Source organism: Crinia signifera, chromosome 6 (assembly GCF_055691185.1).
Source record: "Crinia signifera chromosome 6, ASM5569118v1, whole genome shotgun sequence".
Classification (NCBI taxonomy): domain Eukaryota; kingdom Metazoa; phylum Chordata; class Amphibia; order Anura; family Myobatrachidae; genus Crinia; species Crinia signifera.
The window spans coordinates 21785452-21807369 of NC_139222.1; the positions used below are offsets into that span (position 1 = coordinate 21785452).

General features: G+C 48.1%; 3 protein-coding genes across 4 annotated transcripts in view; 1 reads left to right on the forward strand and 2 right to left on the reverse strand.

Moving 5' to 3' along the window:
- LOC146007459 (uncharacterized) overlaps positions 1-21918 on the reverse strand; it is a 606258-nt gene that overhangs the window by 148267 nt on the left and 436073 nt on the right. The gene's annotated exons all lie outside the window — the stretch shown is intronic.
- LOC146007468 (uncharacterized) overlaps positions 1-21918 on the forward strand; it is a 158660-nt gene that overhangs the window by 36087 nt on the left and 100655 nt on the right. The gene's annotated exons all lie outside the window — the stretch shown is intronic.
- Positions 1-21918, reverse strand: part of LOC146007455 (uncharacterized) — a 202042-nt gene that overhangs the window by 18601 nt on the left and 161523 nt on the right. For both annotated transcript variants that reach the window (XM_083145815.1, XM_083145814.1), the window contains exon 5: positions 21009-21459. In XM_083145815.1, coding sequence (XP_083001941.1) covers positions 21009-21459 — 451 coding nt within the window. The remainder of the gene's footprint in view (positions 1-21008; positions 21460-21918) is intronic.

The following is a 21918-nucleotide window of genomic DNA, read 5'->3' on the forward strand; positions in this document are numbered from 1 at the left end:
CATCTGGATGCAATTTTTGAAGTAAGATTTTTTTGGTCACAGCAAAACGTGCAATTTTTACTCTCTCACTATTACATATGTGATTTGCGGTAAATGCGCAATTTTGGACATTTTTGACCAAAAAAGGGGATTTTAGTAAGAACTTACCATTCAAACCCCTTTCTCTGAGTCCATCCTGGTGACACAGCTAACTATGGAATGTAGGAGAGTCCGCAGGATCAAGGCACCTATGATTACTTTTTTGAGAGGCAGGCTCCTCCCTTCTGCATCCCAGAATTCCTCAGCTCAACTTCTAAAGCACACTAGGATACATTACTCAGCACAACGCCTGAACATATTAATATGCACATTCAAACAACAACCAAATAACATGATAACACATGAGCGTAAGGGAGGGATCGCTCATCGCTGTGTCACCAGGATGGACTCAGAGAAAAGGGTTTGAACGGTAAGTTATTACAATAATCCCCTTTTCTCGGTTGTCCATCCTGGTGACACAGCTAACCATGGAATGTTCAAGAACCGGTCCTTTGGGAAGGTACGCTCAGGTTTGCAGTACTCATCACTGCTTGACCAAATTAAGCGTCCTCTGACGCAAATTCATGGAACCTGTAGAATTTGGTAAAGGTGTGAACAGAGGACCAGGTGGCAGCCCTGCATAACTGCTCCGCTGTAGCCCGTGACGCACAGCCCAAAAGGAAGCAACTGACCTGGTGGTATGGGCATTAATCCTGGAGGGAATTGGTCTGCGTACCTTATTGTAGGCAAAGGCAATGACTGACCTTAACCATCTGGCAATGGTCTGCTTAGAAGCAGGCCATACTCTCTTATGTATGTCATATACCTAGAGGTGTGCACCTTCTGACGTTCACACCACCTGATATAGGTTTTCCAAACCCTGTGATAATTTGCTGCTGACATAGGCTTGCGAGCCCTGACCATAGTTTGGATCACCACATCCGAGAAACCTTTCTTCCTTAATAAAGAGGTTTCAAAAGCCAGGCCGTCAAATTGAGATGAACTAGGTCCAGGTGTAGAAACGGTCCTTGTTTGAGTAGGTCTGGCCGAAGAGAAAGATGCCAGGATTCCGTTGACAACCTCAGTATGTCTGAATACTAAGACCTCCTGGGCCAATCCGGGGCTATCAGTATGACTTGTACCTCCTGTGTCCTCATGCTCTTTAGAACCTGATCAATCATAGGAAACGGAGGGAACACGTAGGCGAGAGTGAAATGCCACAGAACTGTCATGGCAACTACTGCCCACGCGGTTGGATCCCTGGTCCGAGAGCAGAACCTGGTTACCTGACAGTTGTGTCTGGACGCCATCAAGTCTATCTCTGGGTGCCCCCAGAGAGTTACTATTTCCTGAAAATCCTCCTGATGTAGCGCCCATTCTCCTTCCAGCAGCTCTGCCCTGCTGAGAAAGACCGCTTCCACATTCCGGATACCTGGAATGAACACAGCTGACCGAGTAGGAATGTTCATTGAAATATCCGCAATACTTCCTGCATAGCCATCCTGCTGCAGGTACCGCCCTGATGACTCAGGTGAGCCACAGCCGTGGCACTGTCCGACTGTATGTCTACAGGTGATCCCTTCAGGAGATCCTCTGCCTGCAGAAGGGTGTTCCAAACTGCCCGGAGCTCCAAGAGTTGATTGGAAGTCTGGATTCTTCCTTGGAACACAGACCCTGTAACCTCAGGTGCAGGACCACCGCCCCCAGCCCCTGAGACTGGCATTGGTCGTGTCAACCAGCCAATCCCACGAGCGAAGGGAACGCCCCATCTGCAGGGACTCCAGATCTGTCCACCAGATCAAGGAATTCCTTGTCTCCTGAGACAGTAACAGCTTTTCCTGTTTAGTAGTCTTCGGATTCCCCGACCAGCAGGACAGAATGTTCCACTGAAAGGCCCTTGAGTGAAACCTCGCAAACTGCAGCGTTTCCAAAGTTGCCACCATCTTGCCTAACAGCTTCACACCCTGCCATATTGATGGATTTGGTGACTGGAGAATCAACCGGACTAACTGGCGAATGTCCACCGCCTTGGACTCTGGCTGAAATACACAATGTAAATGTGTATCCAGGATCACACCCAAAAACTGAAATCTCTGAGTGGGTGTTAAATGAGACTTCGGGAGATTTAACAACCACCCATGGTCTCGAAGTAACTGTGTTGTAATGGTCAGATGTTCCTGCAACTTCTCTGCTGACTCCGCCTTGAACAGAAGGCCGTCCAAGTATGGGATAATCACTATTCCCTTTAACCGGAGAGCCGCTGCCATTACAGACATCACTTTTGTGAAGACTCTCGGTGCTGTGGCCAGTCCAAAAGGTAGGGCCTGGAACTGTAGATGAGTTTCTCCTATTGCAAAACACAGGACTGATGTTCCCTGCAGATCGGCACATGAAGGTAAGCATCCTGGATGTCCACCAATGCTAGAAATTCTCCTGACTCTGATTAAAAGCACTGATCAGAGAGCTTCCATTCAAAAATGATCCACCCACAGGTGTAGGTTTAAAGACTTCAAATTTAGAATAGGTCTGAAGGACCAATCTGGTTTGGGGACCAAGAAAAGAATGGAATAAAATACCTTCTTCCTTAGGTACCGGGACCACCACTCCCTTCTCGAGAAGTGACGTTGCTGCCTCCAAGAGGGCTTTCCGCAAGCGAGCCTCCCGAGGCAGAGGTGTTGGGAGAAATTTCTTTGGGGGGCAATCCTGAGATTTATCCTGTAACCCTGAGATATAATGGGGACAACCCAAGGGTCCAGGGTGGAGATGTTCCACATATCCTGAAACTGTAGGAGGGGACCCCCCACTATGATCCCAGAATGGGGAGTCTCCGCCCCGTCATGCTGAGGATTTATCCTCACTCTTGGAAGGATGTTTCTTAGCAAAGCCCCGAAACGGGATCTGGGTGCCCTCCCCTTGCTTGATGGGAACTTTCCTCTTCCTGCCTGTCCTCTATTGGATGCGCCCCCTTGAAAGGAGAAGCGAAAGGACGGCCTAAAAGCCCCAAACTTAGACACTGAATGCTTAGATGTGGTGGGCAGGAAGGTGCTCTTTCCCCCCGTGGCTTGTTTTGTAATGGACCAAAAAGAAGTTCTCCCTTAAAAGCCAAAGCCTCTAGAGACTTCTGGGATTCGCTGTCAGCTTCCCAAGCTTTAAGCCAGAGAGCTCTCCTAGCTGTCACGGAGGTGGCTGACACTTTTGACGCCATCTTGGTGCCTTCTTCTCCAGCTTCACAAACATACTCTGCAGCACACTTAAACTTTTCAGCCAAGGCACAAGCTTCAGATTCAGGCTGGAGTTGATTACATAAGGCATCAGCCCATTTCATCATGGCCTTGGATACCCGAGCAGAGGCAATAGTGCGTAAAGTAAAACCCACCCCCTCAAACACAGCCTTCAATCTTCTGGTCTACAGGGTCCTTAAATGCAGCACCCCCTTGAACCAGTAAAGCCATGGATTTAGACAGCCTGGCCACAGACGCATCCACCAGAGGGGTCTTTTCCCATAATTGTACATGTTCCTCTGGCATTGGATACATGTTCGCAAATCTTGTAGGCATGAGGAGCCTCTTATCAGGAGTCTTCCATGCTTCTCCCAGTAAAGCTGTCATGCCCTCATCTGAGAGGAAGGTAACTGTATCTCTGAATACACAATGAGCCGGCACTTTATCCTCATCCGAGAGAATTAACGTCTGCTTAAATGCAAGAATCAAATCCTCAATACCATGGACAGAAGACTCAACTTCTTCCCTCTGATCCCAAAAGGCATCCTCAGCACACACACCTTCCTCATCAGAATCTAAATTCAACAGGGGAGGTGTAGATAAGGGGTGTCTAGGAGACGTCACCTCAGAGGTCTTGGCAAGTTGTTACATAAATGCATTCAGGTACTTGTTTCCTAGCACAGCGCCCTCCGATGTCCATCGTAGGCATTTATTCGCATTGCATGCCATATAGCCACATACGATGCATGCGATGCGTTTTTTAATTGTACAAGCACCCTTATGGGTGCTTACAATGTTAAATGCACCCCCACTATCAATGCAAACCTGAACCGCAAACCCGAAGCGTGGCGAGCGGTGGCGGTATGCGTCCTCCGACCTTTTCATACCCCCACTATTCACGTCGGCATGGAGGTGACCTTAGATAGTGTGGTGAATGCAGCGAGCCCGAAGCATGGAGAGCGTATTACTTTACATGTATTCCGCGTCCGCTCGCCACACTATCTAAAATCAACTCCACGCCGACGTGGATAGTGGGGGTATGAAAAGGTCGGAGAACACGTACTGCCGCCGCTCGCCACGCTTCGGGTTGGCCTTGATCCTGGGGGTGGCGTTGACAATGGGGGGCTATTTAACATTGTAAGGACCCATCAGGGTGCTTGTAGAATCAAAAATCGTATACCATTGCATCCTATGCCATTGTATGACATAGGATGCAATGCAATATTTTATTGTACAATATCGCGTCGCATTGCATCGTATACCATATTAGGTGTTATGGTATGCGATGGGCGCCGTGCTAGGAAACAAGTACCGCCATTCATCTTATGAACACTCTGCGCAGTGTCCTGCATCACCTGCACTAAAGCTGGGTCCCCCTGAGATGTAGAAAGAGAGCCCACAGACGGTTGAGAGGAGGAAAAAGGGCCAGGGGATTTTACAAGATCCCGCCTATTTAAAGTCTGCACCAAAGCACTCATAGATCTCCCCAAGGCAGCCGCCCACGCAGGTTCAGGCTGCTCAGACCTCTGGGCTTGAGCCCCACTGGGCACAGACTCACATGAGGGGCACAAATCGCCCTGATCCATCTGTTCAATTGCAGCACTACACCTTTCTGTCATACACACAGTGCACAATGTCAGGTGATTGCTCAGAATAATGTAGCAGTGTACTTATCTGTCTGCGCTGCTGCAATGGTCGCTCAGTGGTCACCAGGGAAAGTGCCGTCCAGGACAAACTGTCACTCTGATCTGCAGTATAAATCCTCCTTCAACTCCGCAGTGTGGACAGTAGGATTCAGTATGGAATCCCGATGGTCAAAATCCCGGCGCCAGAATCCCAACAAGGGGGGGGGACGTGAATTCCCCCCTTGCGGGCACGCTAATTAATTCTCCCTCTATGGGTGTCGTGGACACCCACAGAGGGAGAAAGTTTCGGGATTTCGGCGGTCAAGATTCCAGCATCGGGATTTTGACCGCCAGGAAATTGACCGCATTCCGGAAAGAAAGGTCGCCAGAAAAGAGAGCAGGAAGAGACCAAATCTCTGCTTCAGTGGGGAAGGAAGCCTATTGGCGCCTTTTCCTCTTTAGCAGCTCCTACCAAGTTTTTCTCCTCACCTCCAGTGTCTACGCTGGACTCCTGTAATAGGCATCAACTCCATTTCTGGATTTCTGCCTGAAAATGGCGGCGCCATAGCGGGGGGTCCGTCCCATAAGATCTCCCCTAAGCAGGGAGCCGGTTCAGGACCCACCCCAGGAAACCTCTTTACCTGGAGGTTAAGGCGCAGTGCAGAGAGATAAAAACATGTAGTAGATGGTGCTAATGGACTGTAACACACATATAGCTTTATCAATTAAGAAATCAAGTATTTATTTTATAAAAAATCTATGCACTCTAAAAATTAACACCGGCCCGCGAGACAAAAAATACAGAAGAATCACATACTAATGACACATTGACTCAGAAAGAGTACAGTTGTCCAATTTAGCAACAATAAACCATCAAATCTATTTAGCCTCGAATATGCAGATTATAGGTAAAATCTGAGGAAGCCGCTGACCAGGAGAGAGGCGGGGAAACGCGTCATCCAGTGATTCCTTTCTGCTACTGCGAACCACCGCTGACCAGGAGAGAGGTGGGGAAACACATCTTCCAGGGATTCCTTTCTGCTACTGCGAACCACCGCTGACCAGGAGAGAAGCGGGTAAACGCATCTTCCAGGGATTCCTCTCTGCTACTGCGAACCACCGCTGACCAGGAGAGAGGCGGGTAAACGCATCTTCCAGGGATTCCTTTCTGCTACTGTGAACCACCGTTGACCAGGAGAGAGGCGGGGGAAACGCATCATCCAGTGATTCTTCTCTACTACTGCGAACCACCGCTGACCAGGAGAGAGGCGGGGAAACGCGTCATCCAGGGATTCCTTTCTGCCACTGCGAACCACCACTGACCAGAAGAGAGGCGGGGAAACGCATCATCCAGGGATTCCTCTCTGCTACTGCGAACCACCGCTGACCAGGAGAGAGGCGGGGAAACGCATCTTCCAGGGATTCCTTTCTGCTACTGCGAACCACCGCTGACCAGGAGAGAGGCGGGGAATTGCATCCTCCAGGGATTCCTTTCTGCTACTGCGAACCACCGCTGACCAGGAGAGAGGCGGGGAAACGCGTCATCCAGGGATTCCTTTCTGCCACTGCGAACCACCGCTGACCGAAAGACCCAGAAACCAGAGCCGAGCGTCCAGAGAGGGCTGCACAGATAGGAGGTGCCAGCAGCCGGGAACCTGCTCTAGGTGTACAAGGTTCACCCCACAAGTGGATTACAAAATATATGACTCTACAGCCACGTAGCAGAAGTATAACGTTTTTAATCTGCATAAACGAATACCGATTGGCTGCTAGATTAGCTCAATAACTATCCTGCATGCATGGACGCCTAATTATTTCCAGCTTCCTAACAACATATTGCTTGGAATGAGCACAGCGTGTGCGCGTCCAAACTGTGACCCTGCAGCTATAAAATGTACACTGAAACTGCTTTCACCTGAACGAATGAGCATCACTCTGCTACTAACTCACCCATTGCTGCTATACTGAATTTACCAACTACCCCCCTTTGCTAGAATGGATGTATAATGAGCACAGCTCTGTAACACTTGAGCGTTAAGGCCCATACACACTTGACGATTTTCAGCTGAAAATCGCCTAGTGTGTATGGGCCAGAGATTCCCGACTAGCGATGATGCGCGCTCCCGCATCATCGCTAGCGAGGTGGGAAGTCTGCTGGTTTTACCAGCACATCTAGCGATGATGGCTGGTTTTTTAGCCATCATCGCTAAATGTGTACGGCAGCCGGGCTGAAAGATCACAGACTTTCAGCCCAGCTGACTGCCCGCTCCCTCCCCCTGCTTATACTCACCCCTCCTCGCTCCCACGCTGTCCGGTCACAGGCTGCAGATATGCACGCAGCGCAGCCTCCTCTCCCCCTCCTCCCAGCTACACAGCAGCACGTCGGAGCGCCCCGCCCCCCAGCCGAACGCCCCGCCCCCAGCCCACTGGCTGCATCCTCCCTGCTCCAGAGAGTGTGTATAGTTCACACACGCAGCCGCTGACCACCAATGTTAAAGGCAGTAATATATGCATTGCTGGCACATGCCAGCAATGTATATATTTCTGCCACCACTGGCCACCAATGATATTTATAATGCAGTAATATATACATTGCTGGCACAGGTCACCACTGGGCACCAATGTTATTAATAATCCATGGTACTCTTTACCTAGAAGGGCGCCCACAATGCTCATCGCGATTGTCGGGCGGAAAATTGCGCTCATCGCAGTGATTGAGGCATCGCGGGTACTATTTGCGGGCCAAGATCACCGCGATGACCGCGATGCCTCAACTTTGTCATCGGCAGCATGTAAAATCGCGGTGATTGAGGCATCGCGGGTGTTATTTTGGTGGACAAGATGCCCGCGATGGCAGTGATTCCTCAACTTTTTCGTCGGCCCCATTGAAAATCGCGGTGATTGAGGCATCGCGGGTGTTATTTTGGTGCACAAGATGCCCGCGATTTCGCGATTTCCCGCCACACTCACATCTGTAATGGGTTCAAATGACCCTTTCATGACCCTAATTCTGCATGGTAACATCTGTAATAGGTGGAATGGCCCTTAGTCTGCCTAGCTACATCTGCCCTAGGTCCGTCTGCCTAGTTACTCATGTTGACACCATCCTCCTGTCTGAGACCGACCCCCTGTGTCTGCATAGTGACAAATGTTTATAGGACAATAACAACAAAGGGTACATCCCACTGCCTCAGACCGCCCCCCTGTGACAGTTTAAAAGAGCTTCATTTTGTGGGGAATTTTGTTGGTTGAGAGGAGCTGTGGTTTGAGAGAGAGAGTCCTGTGTCGCTGCTGCTGTTCATTCTGCTGCTGAGTCACCGTGATTCCAGAGACTGTGCTGCTGTTTCTATTGGTGACTGAGGCCCTGCTGCTAATTCGGCCTTCTGCTGTTTCTGCTGTTCCTGTCATGGCCATGGCATCTGGATCTGGAGTGACCATGTACTCCTTGCCTCAGACGGAGGCGGAGGCTATCCGATTCCTCCAGGAGCATAAGCTGTTGCCCAAGGAAGCTACCTGCGGCAATGGCCATGCCATGAAGCTGAGCGAGAAGGAGGGGAAGTGGCGCTGCCACGTGAGAGCCTGCCGCCAGAAGATCAGTCTCCGCGCTGGCCTCTTCATTCCTGGGTGCCGGATGTCGTATGTGAACATCATCAGGTTCATCTTTAACTGGTCCGAGGAGTTGACTTCCGGCGACTACTGTGAGCGGCACCTTGGCATCTCCCCCAAGACAACGGTACTGTATAATAAGTACATGAGGGAGGCGTGCCTCATGGACCTGATGGCTCAGCCCCAGCGGCGCATCGGTGGGCCCGACAAAATAGTCGAGGTCGACGAGACTCTGTTCGTCCGCCGCAAGTCCCATGTCGGCCGTGTGCTACCCCAACAGTGGGTGTTTGGGGGCATCTGCCGGGAAACTGGGCAGTGCTTTGCCACAAAAGTGGCCACCCGGGACGCCCCCACTTTATTGGCTGCCATTGTGGAGCACGTGGAGCCGGGCTCCACCATCTACAGCGATTGCTGGAGGGCCTATAACACAGAACAGCTGGAGGCGGCAGGCTTCCAGCACGCTCAAGTTAATCACAGGTATAACTTTGTGGACCCCACAACAGGGGTCCACACACAAAACATTGAGCGCATGTGGGGGGCGGCGAAATGGCGCAATAAACGCCACCGGGGGACGGCCAGACATATGCTGGAAAGCTACCTCCAGGAATTCATGTGGAGGAAGAGCCTGGGGATGGACAACACCTTTTTACGCATAATGCATGCATTGACTCTATTAGATAAGGAAGATTAAAACCCATGGACTGTAAAGTTTAATCGTTGAAAATCTATGTTACTTCATGTGTCAAATTCAATGTTATGTATGTTTCTTTAATATCCTTTCTTTGAAAAGTAAATTACTGTTTTTTTAACCATACTGTACTTGTCTTTACTGAGTCAGTTAAGTGATTGTGCATGTGTGAGTGAATTTGCATACACACCTGAATTAGGCCCATTTCCTGCTCTTACCCCAAAATAAGTAGTAACATTCCCTGGTCATCTTAAGCAGTGTCCACCCATCATGTATCACCCCTTAGCCGTATTGTGTCCCTGTAATTAATCATGTATCACCCCTTAGCCGTATTGTGTCCCTGTAATTAATCATGTATCACCCCTAGCTGTATTGGGTCCCTCTAATTATTCAAATATCACCCCTGCCCGTATTGTGTCCCTGTAATTTTTGCCTCCCTGTAAATTTGGCCCAAGTCATCTTCTGTCACCTCTCACACTGGTTGTGTGACAGAGGATCACAGCAATCTTATTATAATATAGTGCCCCTTGCCTTATAGTGCCCCTGTTATTATTGTCCCCCTTGAAATTCAGCACCAAATTTCCATGCTGTCACCTCTCACACTGCTTCTGTGTGACAGAGGTTCACAGCAATGGGGTGCCCTAATCATTTTAGTGAAGCTAACATTCAAATCGCGGTCATCGCGGTGATCTTGGGCATTGAGCTGTGTAATGTACACCGCGATGCCCGCGATGACCGCGATTTGATGCACTTTTAGCACTAAAAGCTAACATTGACATCGCGGTCATCGCGGTGATCGCGGGCATTGAGCTGTTTAATGTACACATCAATGCCCGCGATCACCGCGATGACCGCGATTTCATTCACTAATGTCACTCAAACTGGCAAACTGCATGCAGGGAACACAGGAAGTGTCCCAGCATGCATTTCACTGCAGAAAGCGCGGAGTAGCAGACACACCCTGCCCCTGCATATCTGGTAAGTGCCTTCAAGCGTTTCTAACTAAATTTGAGGAGGGGGGGGGGGTGGAGGGGCACAGAGGGGAAGGGTGAGAGGGGGAGGGTGAGGGGGTGAGGGGGAGAGGGGGAGAGGGGGGGGGGGGAGAGGGGGGGTGGAGGGGGGCATATGGTTTGTGGGGAACAAGGGTAGGAGGGGGTCCCAGGGGCAGTTGGAGTGGGCCAGAGGAGTAGGAGAGATGGCCAGGGGTAATCAATGTCAGTATAACAAAAATTGCACATAACACTGCTTGTTATGTGCACTAGCACATGGCAATGTACGTCACCATATTATCAGTGAGTGACTTATGTTGCTATATGGTATTGCACATAGCAACCAATGTAAGTCTGTTAAAATTACAGTGGATAACACTGGTTGCTATGCGAAATAGCGCATAGCAACATACGTCACCTGCATATATTATGTTTGTGACAAGTGTTGCTATGCACTCTTGCACATAGCAACCAGCATTTTACACTGTAAATTAACATTGAAACGGTGGTTGCTATGTGTAAAAAGCCATAGCAACATATGTCACCGACTGATAATCAGTCGGTGACATATGTTGCTATGCCTTTTTACACATAGCAACCACCGTTTTTAACACCGCTTGCTATGTGCACTAGCACATGGCAATGTACGTCACCATATTATCAGTGAGTGACTTATGTTGCTATATGGTATTGCACATAGCAACCAATGTAAGTCTGTTAAAATTACAGTGGATAACACTGGTTGCTATGCGAAATAGCGCATAGCAACATACGTCACCTGCATATATTATGTTTGTGACAAGTGTTGCTATGCACTCTTGCACATAGCAACCAGCATTTTACACTGTAAATTAACATTGAAACGGTGGTTGCTATGTGTAAAAAGCCATAGCAACATATGTCACCGACTGATTATCAGTCGGTGACATATGTTGCTATGCCTTTTTACACATAGCAACCACCGTTTTTAACACCGCTTGCTATGTGCACTAGCACATGGCAATGTACGTCACCATATTATCAGTGAGTGACTTATGTTGCTATATGGTATTGCACATAGCAACCAATGTAAGTCTGTTAAAATTACAGTGGATAACACTGGTTGCTATGCGAAATAGCGCATAGCAACATACGTCACCTGCATATATTATGTTTGTGACAAGTGTTGCTATGCACTCTTGCACATAGCAACCAGCATTTTACACTGTAAATTAACATTGAAACGGTGGTTGCTATGTGTAAAAAGCCATAGCAACATATGTCACCGACTGATAATCAGTCGGTGACATATGTTGCTATGCCTTTTTACACATAGCAACCACCGTTTTTAACACCGCTTGCTATGTGCACTAGCACATGGCAATGTACGTCACCATATTATCAGTGAGTGACTTATGTTGCTATATGGTATTGCACATAGCAACCAATGTAAGTCTGTTAAAATTACAGTGGATAACACTGGTTGCTATGCGAAATAGCGCATAGCAACATACGTCACCTGCATATATTATGTTTGTGACAAGTGTTGCTATGCACTCTTGCACATAGCAACCAGCATTTTACACTGTAAATTAACATTGAAACGGTGGTTGCTATGTGTAAAAAGCCATAGCAACATATCTCACCGACTGATTATCAGTCGGTGAGATATGTTGCTATGCCTTTTTACACATAGCAACCACCGTTTTTAACACCGCTTGCGATGTGCAGTAGCACATGGCAATGTACGTCACCATGTTATCAGTGAGTGACTTATGTTGCTATATGGTATTGCACATAGCAACCAATGTAAGTCTGTTAAAATTACAGTGGCTAACACTGGTTGCTATGCGAAATAGCGCATAGCAACATACGTCACCTGCATATATTATGTTTGTGACAAGTGTTGCTATGCACTCTTGCACATAGCAACCAGCATTTTACACTGTAAATTAACATTGAAACGGTGGTTGCTATGTGTAAAAAGCCATAGCAACATATCTCACCGACTGATTATCAGTCGGTGAGATATGTTGCTATGCCTTTTTACACATAGCAACCACCGTTTTTAACACCGCTTGCTATGTGCACTAGCACATGGCAATGTACGTCACCATATTATCAGTGAGTGACTTATGTTGCTATATGGTATTGCACATAGCAACCAATGTAAGTCTGTTAAAATTACAGTGGATAACACTGGTTGCTATGCGAAATAGCGCATAGCAACATACGTCACCTGCATATATTATGTTTGTGACAAGTGTTGCTATGCACTCTTGCACATAGCAACCAGTATTTTACACTGTAAATTAACATTGAAACGGTGGTTGCTATGTGTAAAAAGCCATAGCAACATATGTCACCGACTGATAATCAGTCGGTGACATATGTTGCTATGCCTTTTTACACATAGCAACCACCGTTTTTAACACCGCTTGCTATGTGCACTAGCACATGGCAATGTACGTCACCATATTATCAGTGAGTGACTTATGTTGCTATATGGTATTGCACATAGCAACCAATGTAAGTCTGTTAAAATTACAGTGGATAACACTGGTTGCTATGCGAAATAGCGCATAGCAACATACGTCACCTGCATATATTATGTTTGTGACAAGTGTTGCTATGCACTCTTGCACATAGCAACCAGCATTTTACACTGTAAATTAACATTGAAACGGTGGTTGCTATGTGTAAAAAGCCATAGCAACATATGTCACCGACTGATTATCAGTCGGTGACATATGTTGCTATGCCTTTTTACACATAGCAACCACCGTTTTTAACACCGCTTGCTATGTGCACTAGCACATGGCAATGTACGTCACCATATTATCAGTGAGTGACTTATGTTGCTATATGGTATTGCACATAGCAACCAATGTAAGTCACTTAAAATTACAGTGGCTAACACTGGTTGCTATGTGAAATAGCGCATAGCAACATACGTCACATGCATATATTATGTTTGTGACAAGTGTTGCTATGCACTCTTGCACATAGCAACCTGCATTTTACACTGTAAATTAACATTGAAACGGTGGTTGCTATGTGTAAAAAGGCATAGCAACATATGTCACCGACTGATAATCAGTGGATTTCTATGTCATTGGATTTTGATTAATGATGTTTTTTTTATTTTTTTGGGGAATTGCAGTTGCTGTTATCGGTGGATTTGTGAAAAAAAACAAACAAACGTGGTTATCCCCCTAATAAGGTAAGTCGTGCTTAAATTGTCCTTCTAATTAATTTGTAAATGTAACCCAAATGCCTTTTTTTCCCAGTGTACCACCCCCACTATCCACGCGCACCCGAAGCGTGGCGAGCGCAGCGAGCCCGCGAGGGGCGGCGGTACGCGTCCTCCGACCTTTTCATGCCCTACTATCCACGTCGGCGTGGAGTTGAGAATAGAATAGTGTGGCGAGCGCAGCGAGCCACCGAGGCCCGAAGCGTGGCGAGCCCCGCGAGGGGACGCGGATACCTTCACAGGTAAGCGCGTCCCTTCGCGGGCTTCACTGCAATACGAGCACAGTTACCAGTGAAGCCCGCGAAGGGACGCGCTTACCTGTGAAGGTATCAGCGTCCGCTCGCCACGCTTCGGGCCTCGGTGGCTCGCTGCGCTCGCCACACTATTCTATTCTCAACTCCACGCCGACGTGGATAGTAGGGCATGAAAAGGTCGGAGGACGCGTACCGCTGCGCTCGCCACGCTTCGGGTGCGCGTGGATAGTGGGGGTGGATTTCTATGTCATTGGATTTTGATTAATGATGTTTTTTTTATTTTTTGGGGGAATTGCAGTTGCTGTTATCAGTGATTTTCTGAAAAGAAAGAAAAAAAAAAGCGCTGTTATCCCCCTAATAAGGTAAGTCGTGCTTAAATTGTTCTTCTAATTAATTTGTAAATGTACCCCAAATGCCTTTTTTTCCCAGTGTAACACCCCCACTATCCACGCGCACCTGAAGCGTGGCGAGCGGCGGCGGTACGCGTCCTCCGACCTTTTCATGCCCTACTATCCACGTCGGCGTGGAGTTGAGAATAGAATAGTGTGGCGAGCGCAGCGAGCCCCGCGAGGGGACGCGGATACCTTCACAGGTAAGCGCGTCCCTTCGCGGGCTTCACTGCAATACGAGCACAGTTACCAGTGAAGCCCGCGAAGGGACGCGCTTACCTGTGAAGGTATCCGCGTCCCCTCACGGGGCTCGCTGCGCTCGCCACGCTTCGGGCCTCGGTGGCTCGCTGCGCTCGCCACACTATTCTATTCTCAACTCCACGCCGACGTGGATAGTAGGGCATGAAAAGGTCGGAGGACGCGTACCGCCGCCGCTCGCCACGCTTCGGGTGCGCGTGGATAGTGGGGGTGGATTTCTATGTCATTGGATTTTGATTAATGATTTTTTTTTTATTTTTTTGGGGAATTGCAGTTGCTGTTATCGGTGGATTTGTGAAAAAAAAAAAACAAACGTGGTTATCCCCCTAATAAGGTAAGTCGTGCTTAAATTGTCCTTCTAATTAATTTGTAAATGTAACCCAAATGCCTTTTTTTCCCAGTGTACCACCCCCACTATCCACGCGCACCCGAAGCGTGGCGAGCGCAGCGAGCCCGCGAGGGGCGGCGGTACGCGTCCTCCGACCTTTTCATGCCCTACTATCCACGTCGGCGTGGAGTTGAGAATAGAATAGTGTGGCGAGCGCAGCGAGCCACCGAGGCCCGAAGCGTGGCGAGCCCCGCGAGGGGACGCGGATACCTTCACAGGTAAGCGCGTCCCTTCGCGGGCTTCACTGCAATACGAGCACAGTTACCAGTGAAGCCCGCGAAGGGACGCGCTTACCTGTGAAGGTATCCGCGTCCGCTCGCCACGCTTCGGGCCTCGGTGGCTCGCTGCGCTCGCCACACTATTCTATTCTCAACTCCACGCCGACGTGGATAGTAGGGCATGAAAAGGTCGGAGGACGCGTACCGCTGCGCTCGCCACGCTTCGGGTGCGCGTGGATAGTGGGGGTGGATTTCTATGTCATTGGATTTTGATTAATGATGTTTTTTTTATTTTTTTGGGGAATTGCAGTTGCTGTTATCAGTGATTTTCTGAAAAGAAAGAAAAAAAAAAGCGCTGTTATCCCCCTAATAAGGTAAGTCGTGCTTAAATTGTTCTTCTAATTAATTTGTAAATGTACCCCAAATGCCTTTTTTTCCCAGTGTAACACCCCCACTATCCACGCGCACCTGAAGCGTGGCGAGCGGCGGCGGTACGCGTCCTCCGACCTTTTCATGCCCTACTATCCACGTCGGCGTGGAGTTGAGAATAGAATAGTGTGGCGAGCGCAGCGAGCCCCGCGAGGGGACGCGGATACCTTCACAGGTAAGCGCGTCCCTTCGCGGGCTTCACTGCAATACGAGCACAGTTACCAGTGAAGCCCGCGAAGGGACGCGCTTACCTGTGAAGGTATCCGCGTCCCCTCACGGGGCTCGCTGCGCTCGCCACGCTTCGGGCCTCGGTGGCTCGCTGCGCTCGCCACGCTTCGGGCCTCGGTGGCTCGCTGCGCTCGCCACACTATTCTATTCTCAACTCCACGCCGACGTGGATAGTAGGGCATGAAAAGGTCGGAGGACGCGTACCGCCGCCGCTCGCCACGCTTCGGGTGCGCGTGGATAGTGGGGGTGGATTTCTATGTCATTGGATTTTGATTAATGATTTTTTTTTTATTTTTTGGGGGAATTGCAGTTGCTGTTATCGGTGATTTTCTACTAATAGAAAAAAGAAAAATATTCGCGGTTTTCCCCCTAATAAGGTAAGTCGTGCTTAAATTGTTCTTCTAATTAATTTGTAAATGTACCCCAAATGCCTTTTTTTCCCAGTGTACCACCCCCACTATCCACGCGCACCCGAAGCGTGGCGAGGGGCGGCGGTACGCGTCCTCCGACCTTTTCATGCCCTACTATCCACGTCGGAGTGGAGTTGAGAATAGAATAGTGTGGCGAGCGCAGCGAGCCCCGCGAGGGGACGCGGATACCTTCACAGGTAAGCGCGTCCCTTCGCGGGCTTCACTGCAATACGAGCACAGTTACCAGTGAAGCCCGCGAAGGGACGCGCTTACCTGTGAAGGTATCCGCGTCCCCTCGCGGGGCTCGCTGCGCTCGCCAGGCTTCGGGTGCACGTGGATAGTGGGGGTGGTATACTAGCAAATGTGAATGATTTTTGGTGAAAATGGTATCGCCTCACATCAGATGCCATGGGAGTTGTGCCATCTGATGTGATGCGATACCATTTTGATGTACCGTATAGACATCAATTACTTATAGATGGTTTTGTTTGTGTTTTCTTTTTCCAGCAATGTCTCAGAAGCGTGAACTGACTAACGGCTTCATGGCGAAGGTCATTGATTTGTATAAGGAGAATAGGTGCCTCTGGGAGATGAAACACAAGGATTACTACAACAAGGCCAAGAGGAATGAGGCGTATCAGAAAATGGTGGCTCTTCTACGCAAACGGGTACCTAATGCAGACGTCGCCTGGGTACAGAAGAGGATGACGAATATGCGGACAGTTATGGTGAAGGAGTTGAAGCGAGTTCGGCAGTCTCAGAGTTCCGGAGCCGATGCTGATGACGTCTACGTACCGAAATTATGGTACTACGAGCGGATGAAGTTTATCTTGGAGCAGAGAGAACAGAGTGGAACAGGGGGAACTGATACGGAGGACACCTCTTCGTCCGTTGCAGCGGAGAGTGTGGACGTTGTAAGTATTTCCTGAAAAATGTCTTGCATGTAAGTGACTGTGAAATGTCATGTTATAACCATTTTCCCTTTTTTTTTCCTTTCTAGGAAGTTCCCCCTGCGACAGAGCAGGAGTCTGCGGCAGTTGCAGAGGGGGACAGTACTCCAATGACGGAGAGCACTGCACCTGCTATCCCGAGGAGGCGTCCCAGAAGACAGCTGTCCAGCACTGCTCGTAATGTCCAAGGGCATTCTAGCACGTCGGCACCGGAGGCACCTCAAATTCCCCTTGACGATTGCCAAATTTTTAGTAACAACCTTGCCGTGGAAATGCGGGGCATGGCGCCAGACCAGCTCCATGAGTGTAAGAGGTTGGTATATAGCGTTATAATGCGTGCATCAGAGAGAAGTCTCTCTAGTGCATGCAATATAGAGCCATCTGCCAACGTCGTATGGCAAGCAGCCCAAATGCCCAATTACCCCTATCACTACCCTTCGTACAGTGCGTCGGGTTATGCTCCGCCTCCTCCTGCCCCTTTTATGTACGCGCAGAGGCCCCCTTTGCCACCAGTCACAGACCCTTCGTCTTTGCCTGGGACTATTTCAAGTGCTCTGTTGAGCACACAAAGTCCCCACCCAGGTGAAGAGCGCCATTAATTAGTGATTTGGTTTTAATTGGTTTCAAATTATTGTGCCTTGCAGCAATGCCCTTGTTCCACTCTGTTTGTTATTTGCTCCATGATGAACTTTGTTGCTCGTAGGCCATAATTTCGGTTACTGATGGTCGCAGTATCGGACTCCTGGACTTTGAGCTGTCCGTACTTGTTTTGCACCTTCACCATGGACTGTTCCGCATATTTGCATTTTCTTCTGTACCCAGTGCATGTTTGCATTCTGTACCCAGTGCATTTTGTGTATTGAGCCCCATTTTTTGTATGCCTCATTCCGATTTGCCTTGTTGTAATCCAGTTCCTCCCAAGAGGCATCTATTCTCCTATACTTTCAATGACCTTCGCCCAGACCTCCCCCCCCCCCCCCTCATTCTTAAAAAAATAATAAAAAAAAAAAAATAAGTTATTTTATACAAAATTAAAAAAATAAGATATTTTATTAAAAAATAAAAAAATAAGTCATAATTTGAAATTCATAACCTGTGTCGTGTCTTATTTCATTGTCTTATAATTAAGGGATGCCAAGTAATTTGATGTGTTTTTTTATTGTATTTTGTTGCTTTTTTGCGCACCCATCGCGGTGATTGCAGGCACATGACGGCCGTGGTCACCCGTGATGCAACCGGCCGCCATGTGCCCGCAATCACGGCGATATGTGCGCGGTTTGCCATGTAATTTGATGTGTTTTTTTATTGTATTTTGTTGCTTTTTGAGCAACTATCGCGGTGATTGCAGGCACATGACGGCCATGGTCACCCATGATGCAACCAGCCGCCATGTGCCCGCAATCACCGCGATATCTGCGCGGTTTTAATGTTAAATCACCGCGATATGTGCGCGGTTTTACTGTAAAATCACCGCAACAGGTGTGCGGTTTGATTGTTATCTATGACATTTAAGTGTTAGGTGGAATCTTCATGTATTTTTGTATTTTTCACACTTTTTCAATTGAGGGATGCCATGTCATTTGCTGTGTTTTTCCTTTTTTTCACTTGTCTTTTTTCCACAGCCAGAAATCGCGGCCATCGCGGGTACATTATTGTGCGCCCGCGATGCGAGCGACATCGCGATGACTGATCAATCGCGGTCATCGCGGGTACATCGCGGGCACATTGTTGGCCACCCGCGATGCTAGCGACATCGCGACCGACGCGATGATTGATCGCGTCGTTCGCATCGCGGGTGGCCAATAATGTACCCGCGACGACCGCGATGGGCGCCGTTCTAGGTAAAGAGTACCTAATCCATTAATATATACATTGCTGGCACATGCCAGCAATGTATATATTACTGGCACCACTGGGCACCAATGTTATTAATAAGCCAGTAATATATACATTGCTGGCACAGACCAGCAATGTATATATTATTGGTGCCACAGGGCACCAATGATTACGTATTAGCAAGTAATATATACATTGCTGGCACAGGCCAGCAATGTATATATTCAGGGACATCTTAATGCAAGGGCTTGATGGGCAGTTGCCCTAGGGCCCCATAATCCTAGGAGCCCAAGTTCCAGTAGCGGACTGTGTCGGGTGGCAGGATGGCATGTGCCCCCCCTGAGCCAGTACACTATCCGTCACCATCACTGGCCACCCATACGCTGCCGTCACCCACAATCCGTCACCATCACCCACTGCCCATCACCCTCACGCTGCTGTCACCCACTGCCCGTCACCCTCATCCACCACCCTTATGCTGCTGTCACCCACTATCCATTACTATCACTCACTGCTCGTCACCCTCACACCGATGTCGCCCTTATGCTGCCGTCACCCACTATCCATCACTATCACCCACTGCCAATCACCCTCATGCTGCTGTCACCCACTATCTGTCACTATCACCCACTGCCCGTCACCCTCATCCACCACCCTTACACTGCTGTCACCCGCTATCCATCACTATCACCCACTGCCGATCACCCAATGGTGTGTGGCATATTGTGTAATGGGTGTTCTAGTATGTGGTATAATGTGTAATGGACATGATGGTGTGAATAATTTTCTCCCTATGTGCGCGGCTACAAATAAAATGTTTGCTGTGCACACGGGCGGGATTTTGCCAGCAATCAGTTCTGAATCAGGCACCAAGAACAGGAATGCACTGATTAAAATAGACCCTGCTCCCACCCTTGGAATTCAAACCCCGCCCATTATGTAAATAGCCTTGTATATGAAAGATTTTCAGCAAAGTCTTTCGCCTCCTGAAAATCTCTCGCTCTTTGAGGAAAATAGTCTAGTGTGTACGCACTACTTTGGTGAAAGATATATCTATCAAATATTTTGGCAAAGTCTTTTGAAATGAAAGTCTACTAGTGTGTATGGGCCTTTAGAGGCTAAATAGATTTGATGGTTTATTGTTGCTGAATCGGACAACTGTATTCTTTCTGAGTCAATGTGTCATTAGTATGGGATTCTTCTGGATTTTTTGTCTATAAAATATATACTTGATTTGTTAATTAAATAAAGCTGTATGTGTGTTACAGTCTATTAGCGCTGTCTACTTCGTGTTTTTATCTTATGTGTTTTATTAAGGGTAGAGTATCCCTTATAGACGGCAGCTTGGACTATAACCAGGTTCCCTGCGCTCAGTTATACACTTTTTCTTTTCGATGTGCATAGAGGGCAGACAGCGTCCCCCTGCACACAGAGAGCTGACAGCCTCTGCTGCGCTCTTCCTCTGGAAGTTACACACCGTACACCTGCACTAACCAATGACTATTAATAACACAAACACCTACCTACTGTAACAAAAAGTGGCTGCAGACAGCAGCCAGTCAGCACAGCCCCCACTCCAGTGGGCACCTAAAACGACTGAGGAATGCTGGGATGCAGAAGGGAGGAGCCTGCCTTTCAAAAAACTCAGCATAGGTGCCTTGCTCCTGCAAACCCTCCTACATCCCATGGTTAGCTGTGTCACCAGGATGGACGACAGAGAAATAAATAAATAAATCACACCCTATAACATCTCACCCATTCTCCTTATTATTCTGCAATGACAGAGGAGAATGTAGCAGAGTAAGACTGTAGGGAAAGAACAGAACTCGGTACTTATGTAGTATCTGGGCTGCCGATTTTCTGATTGTATGCCTTACCTTAAGGCATACAATCAGATGCGATTCGACGCGATTTTTGGCAAAATCACATAGAATCGCATGCGATGCGATTTTGCATAGGATTCAATGTTAACAAGGTCCTGTTCATTTCTCCACTATCCAAGTGGGCATAAAGTCGATTTTATAAAGGAAAAATTTTACGTAATCCGCGGCCGCTCGCCACGCTTTATAAAGTCAACTCTATGCCCACTTGGATAGTGGGGAAATGAACAGGACTATGTTAACATTGAATCCTATGGAAAATAGCATCAGATCGCATGAGATATCGGATGCGATTCGATGCGATTTTTCCGTCCCGATTTTAAAATCGGGCGCCCAGATACTACATAAGTACCCAGAACTCTATACTGTGATAAGTGGTGATTACTCACCTGTAGGGATCTTTCTCTGCTTGCACTGCTGGTCACCAATCACACACCCTGTGACTCCATTCATATCGTCTGGCTGCATATCAGTCACATCCGTCTCTTCTTCTCCCTCTGTATCTTCTACCTTAATATCAGTCACATCCGTCTCTTCTTCTCTCTCTGTATCTTCTGCCTTAATATCAGTCACATCCGTCTCTTCTTCTCTCTCTGTATCTTCTGCCTTAATATCAGTCACATCCGTCTCTTCTTCTCTCTCTGTATCTTCTGCATTAATATCAGTCACATCCGTCTCTTCTCCCTCTGTATCTTCTACCTTAATATCAGTCACATCCGTCTCTTCTTCTCTCTCTGTATCTTCTGCCTTAATATCAGTCACATCTGTCTCTTCTTCTCTCTCTGTATCTTCTGCATTAATATCAGTCACATCCGTCTCTTCTCCCTCTGTATCTTCTACCTTAATATCAGTCACATCCGTCTCTTCTTCTCCATCTGTATCTTCTGCCTTAATATCAGTCACATCAGTCTCTTCTCCTCCTTCTGTATCTTCTACCTTAATATCAGTCACATCCGTCTCTTCTTCTCTCTCTGTATCTTCTGCATTAATATCAGTCACATCCGTCTCTTCTCCTCCTTCTGTATCTTCTACCTTAATATCGGTCACATCCGTCTCTTCTTCTCTCTCTGTATCTTCTACCTTAATATCAGTCACATCCGTCTCTTCTTCTCCCTTTGTATCTTCTGCCTTAATATCAGTCACATCCGTCTCTTCTTCTCCCTCTGTATCTTCTGCCTTAATATCAGTCACATCAGTCTCTTCTCCTCCTTCTGTATCTTCGGCCTTAATATCAGTCACATCCGTCTCTTCTCCTCCTTCTGTATCTTCGGCCTTAATATCAGTCACATCCGTCTCTTC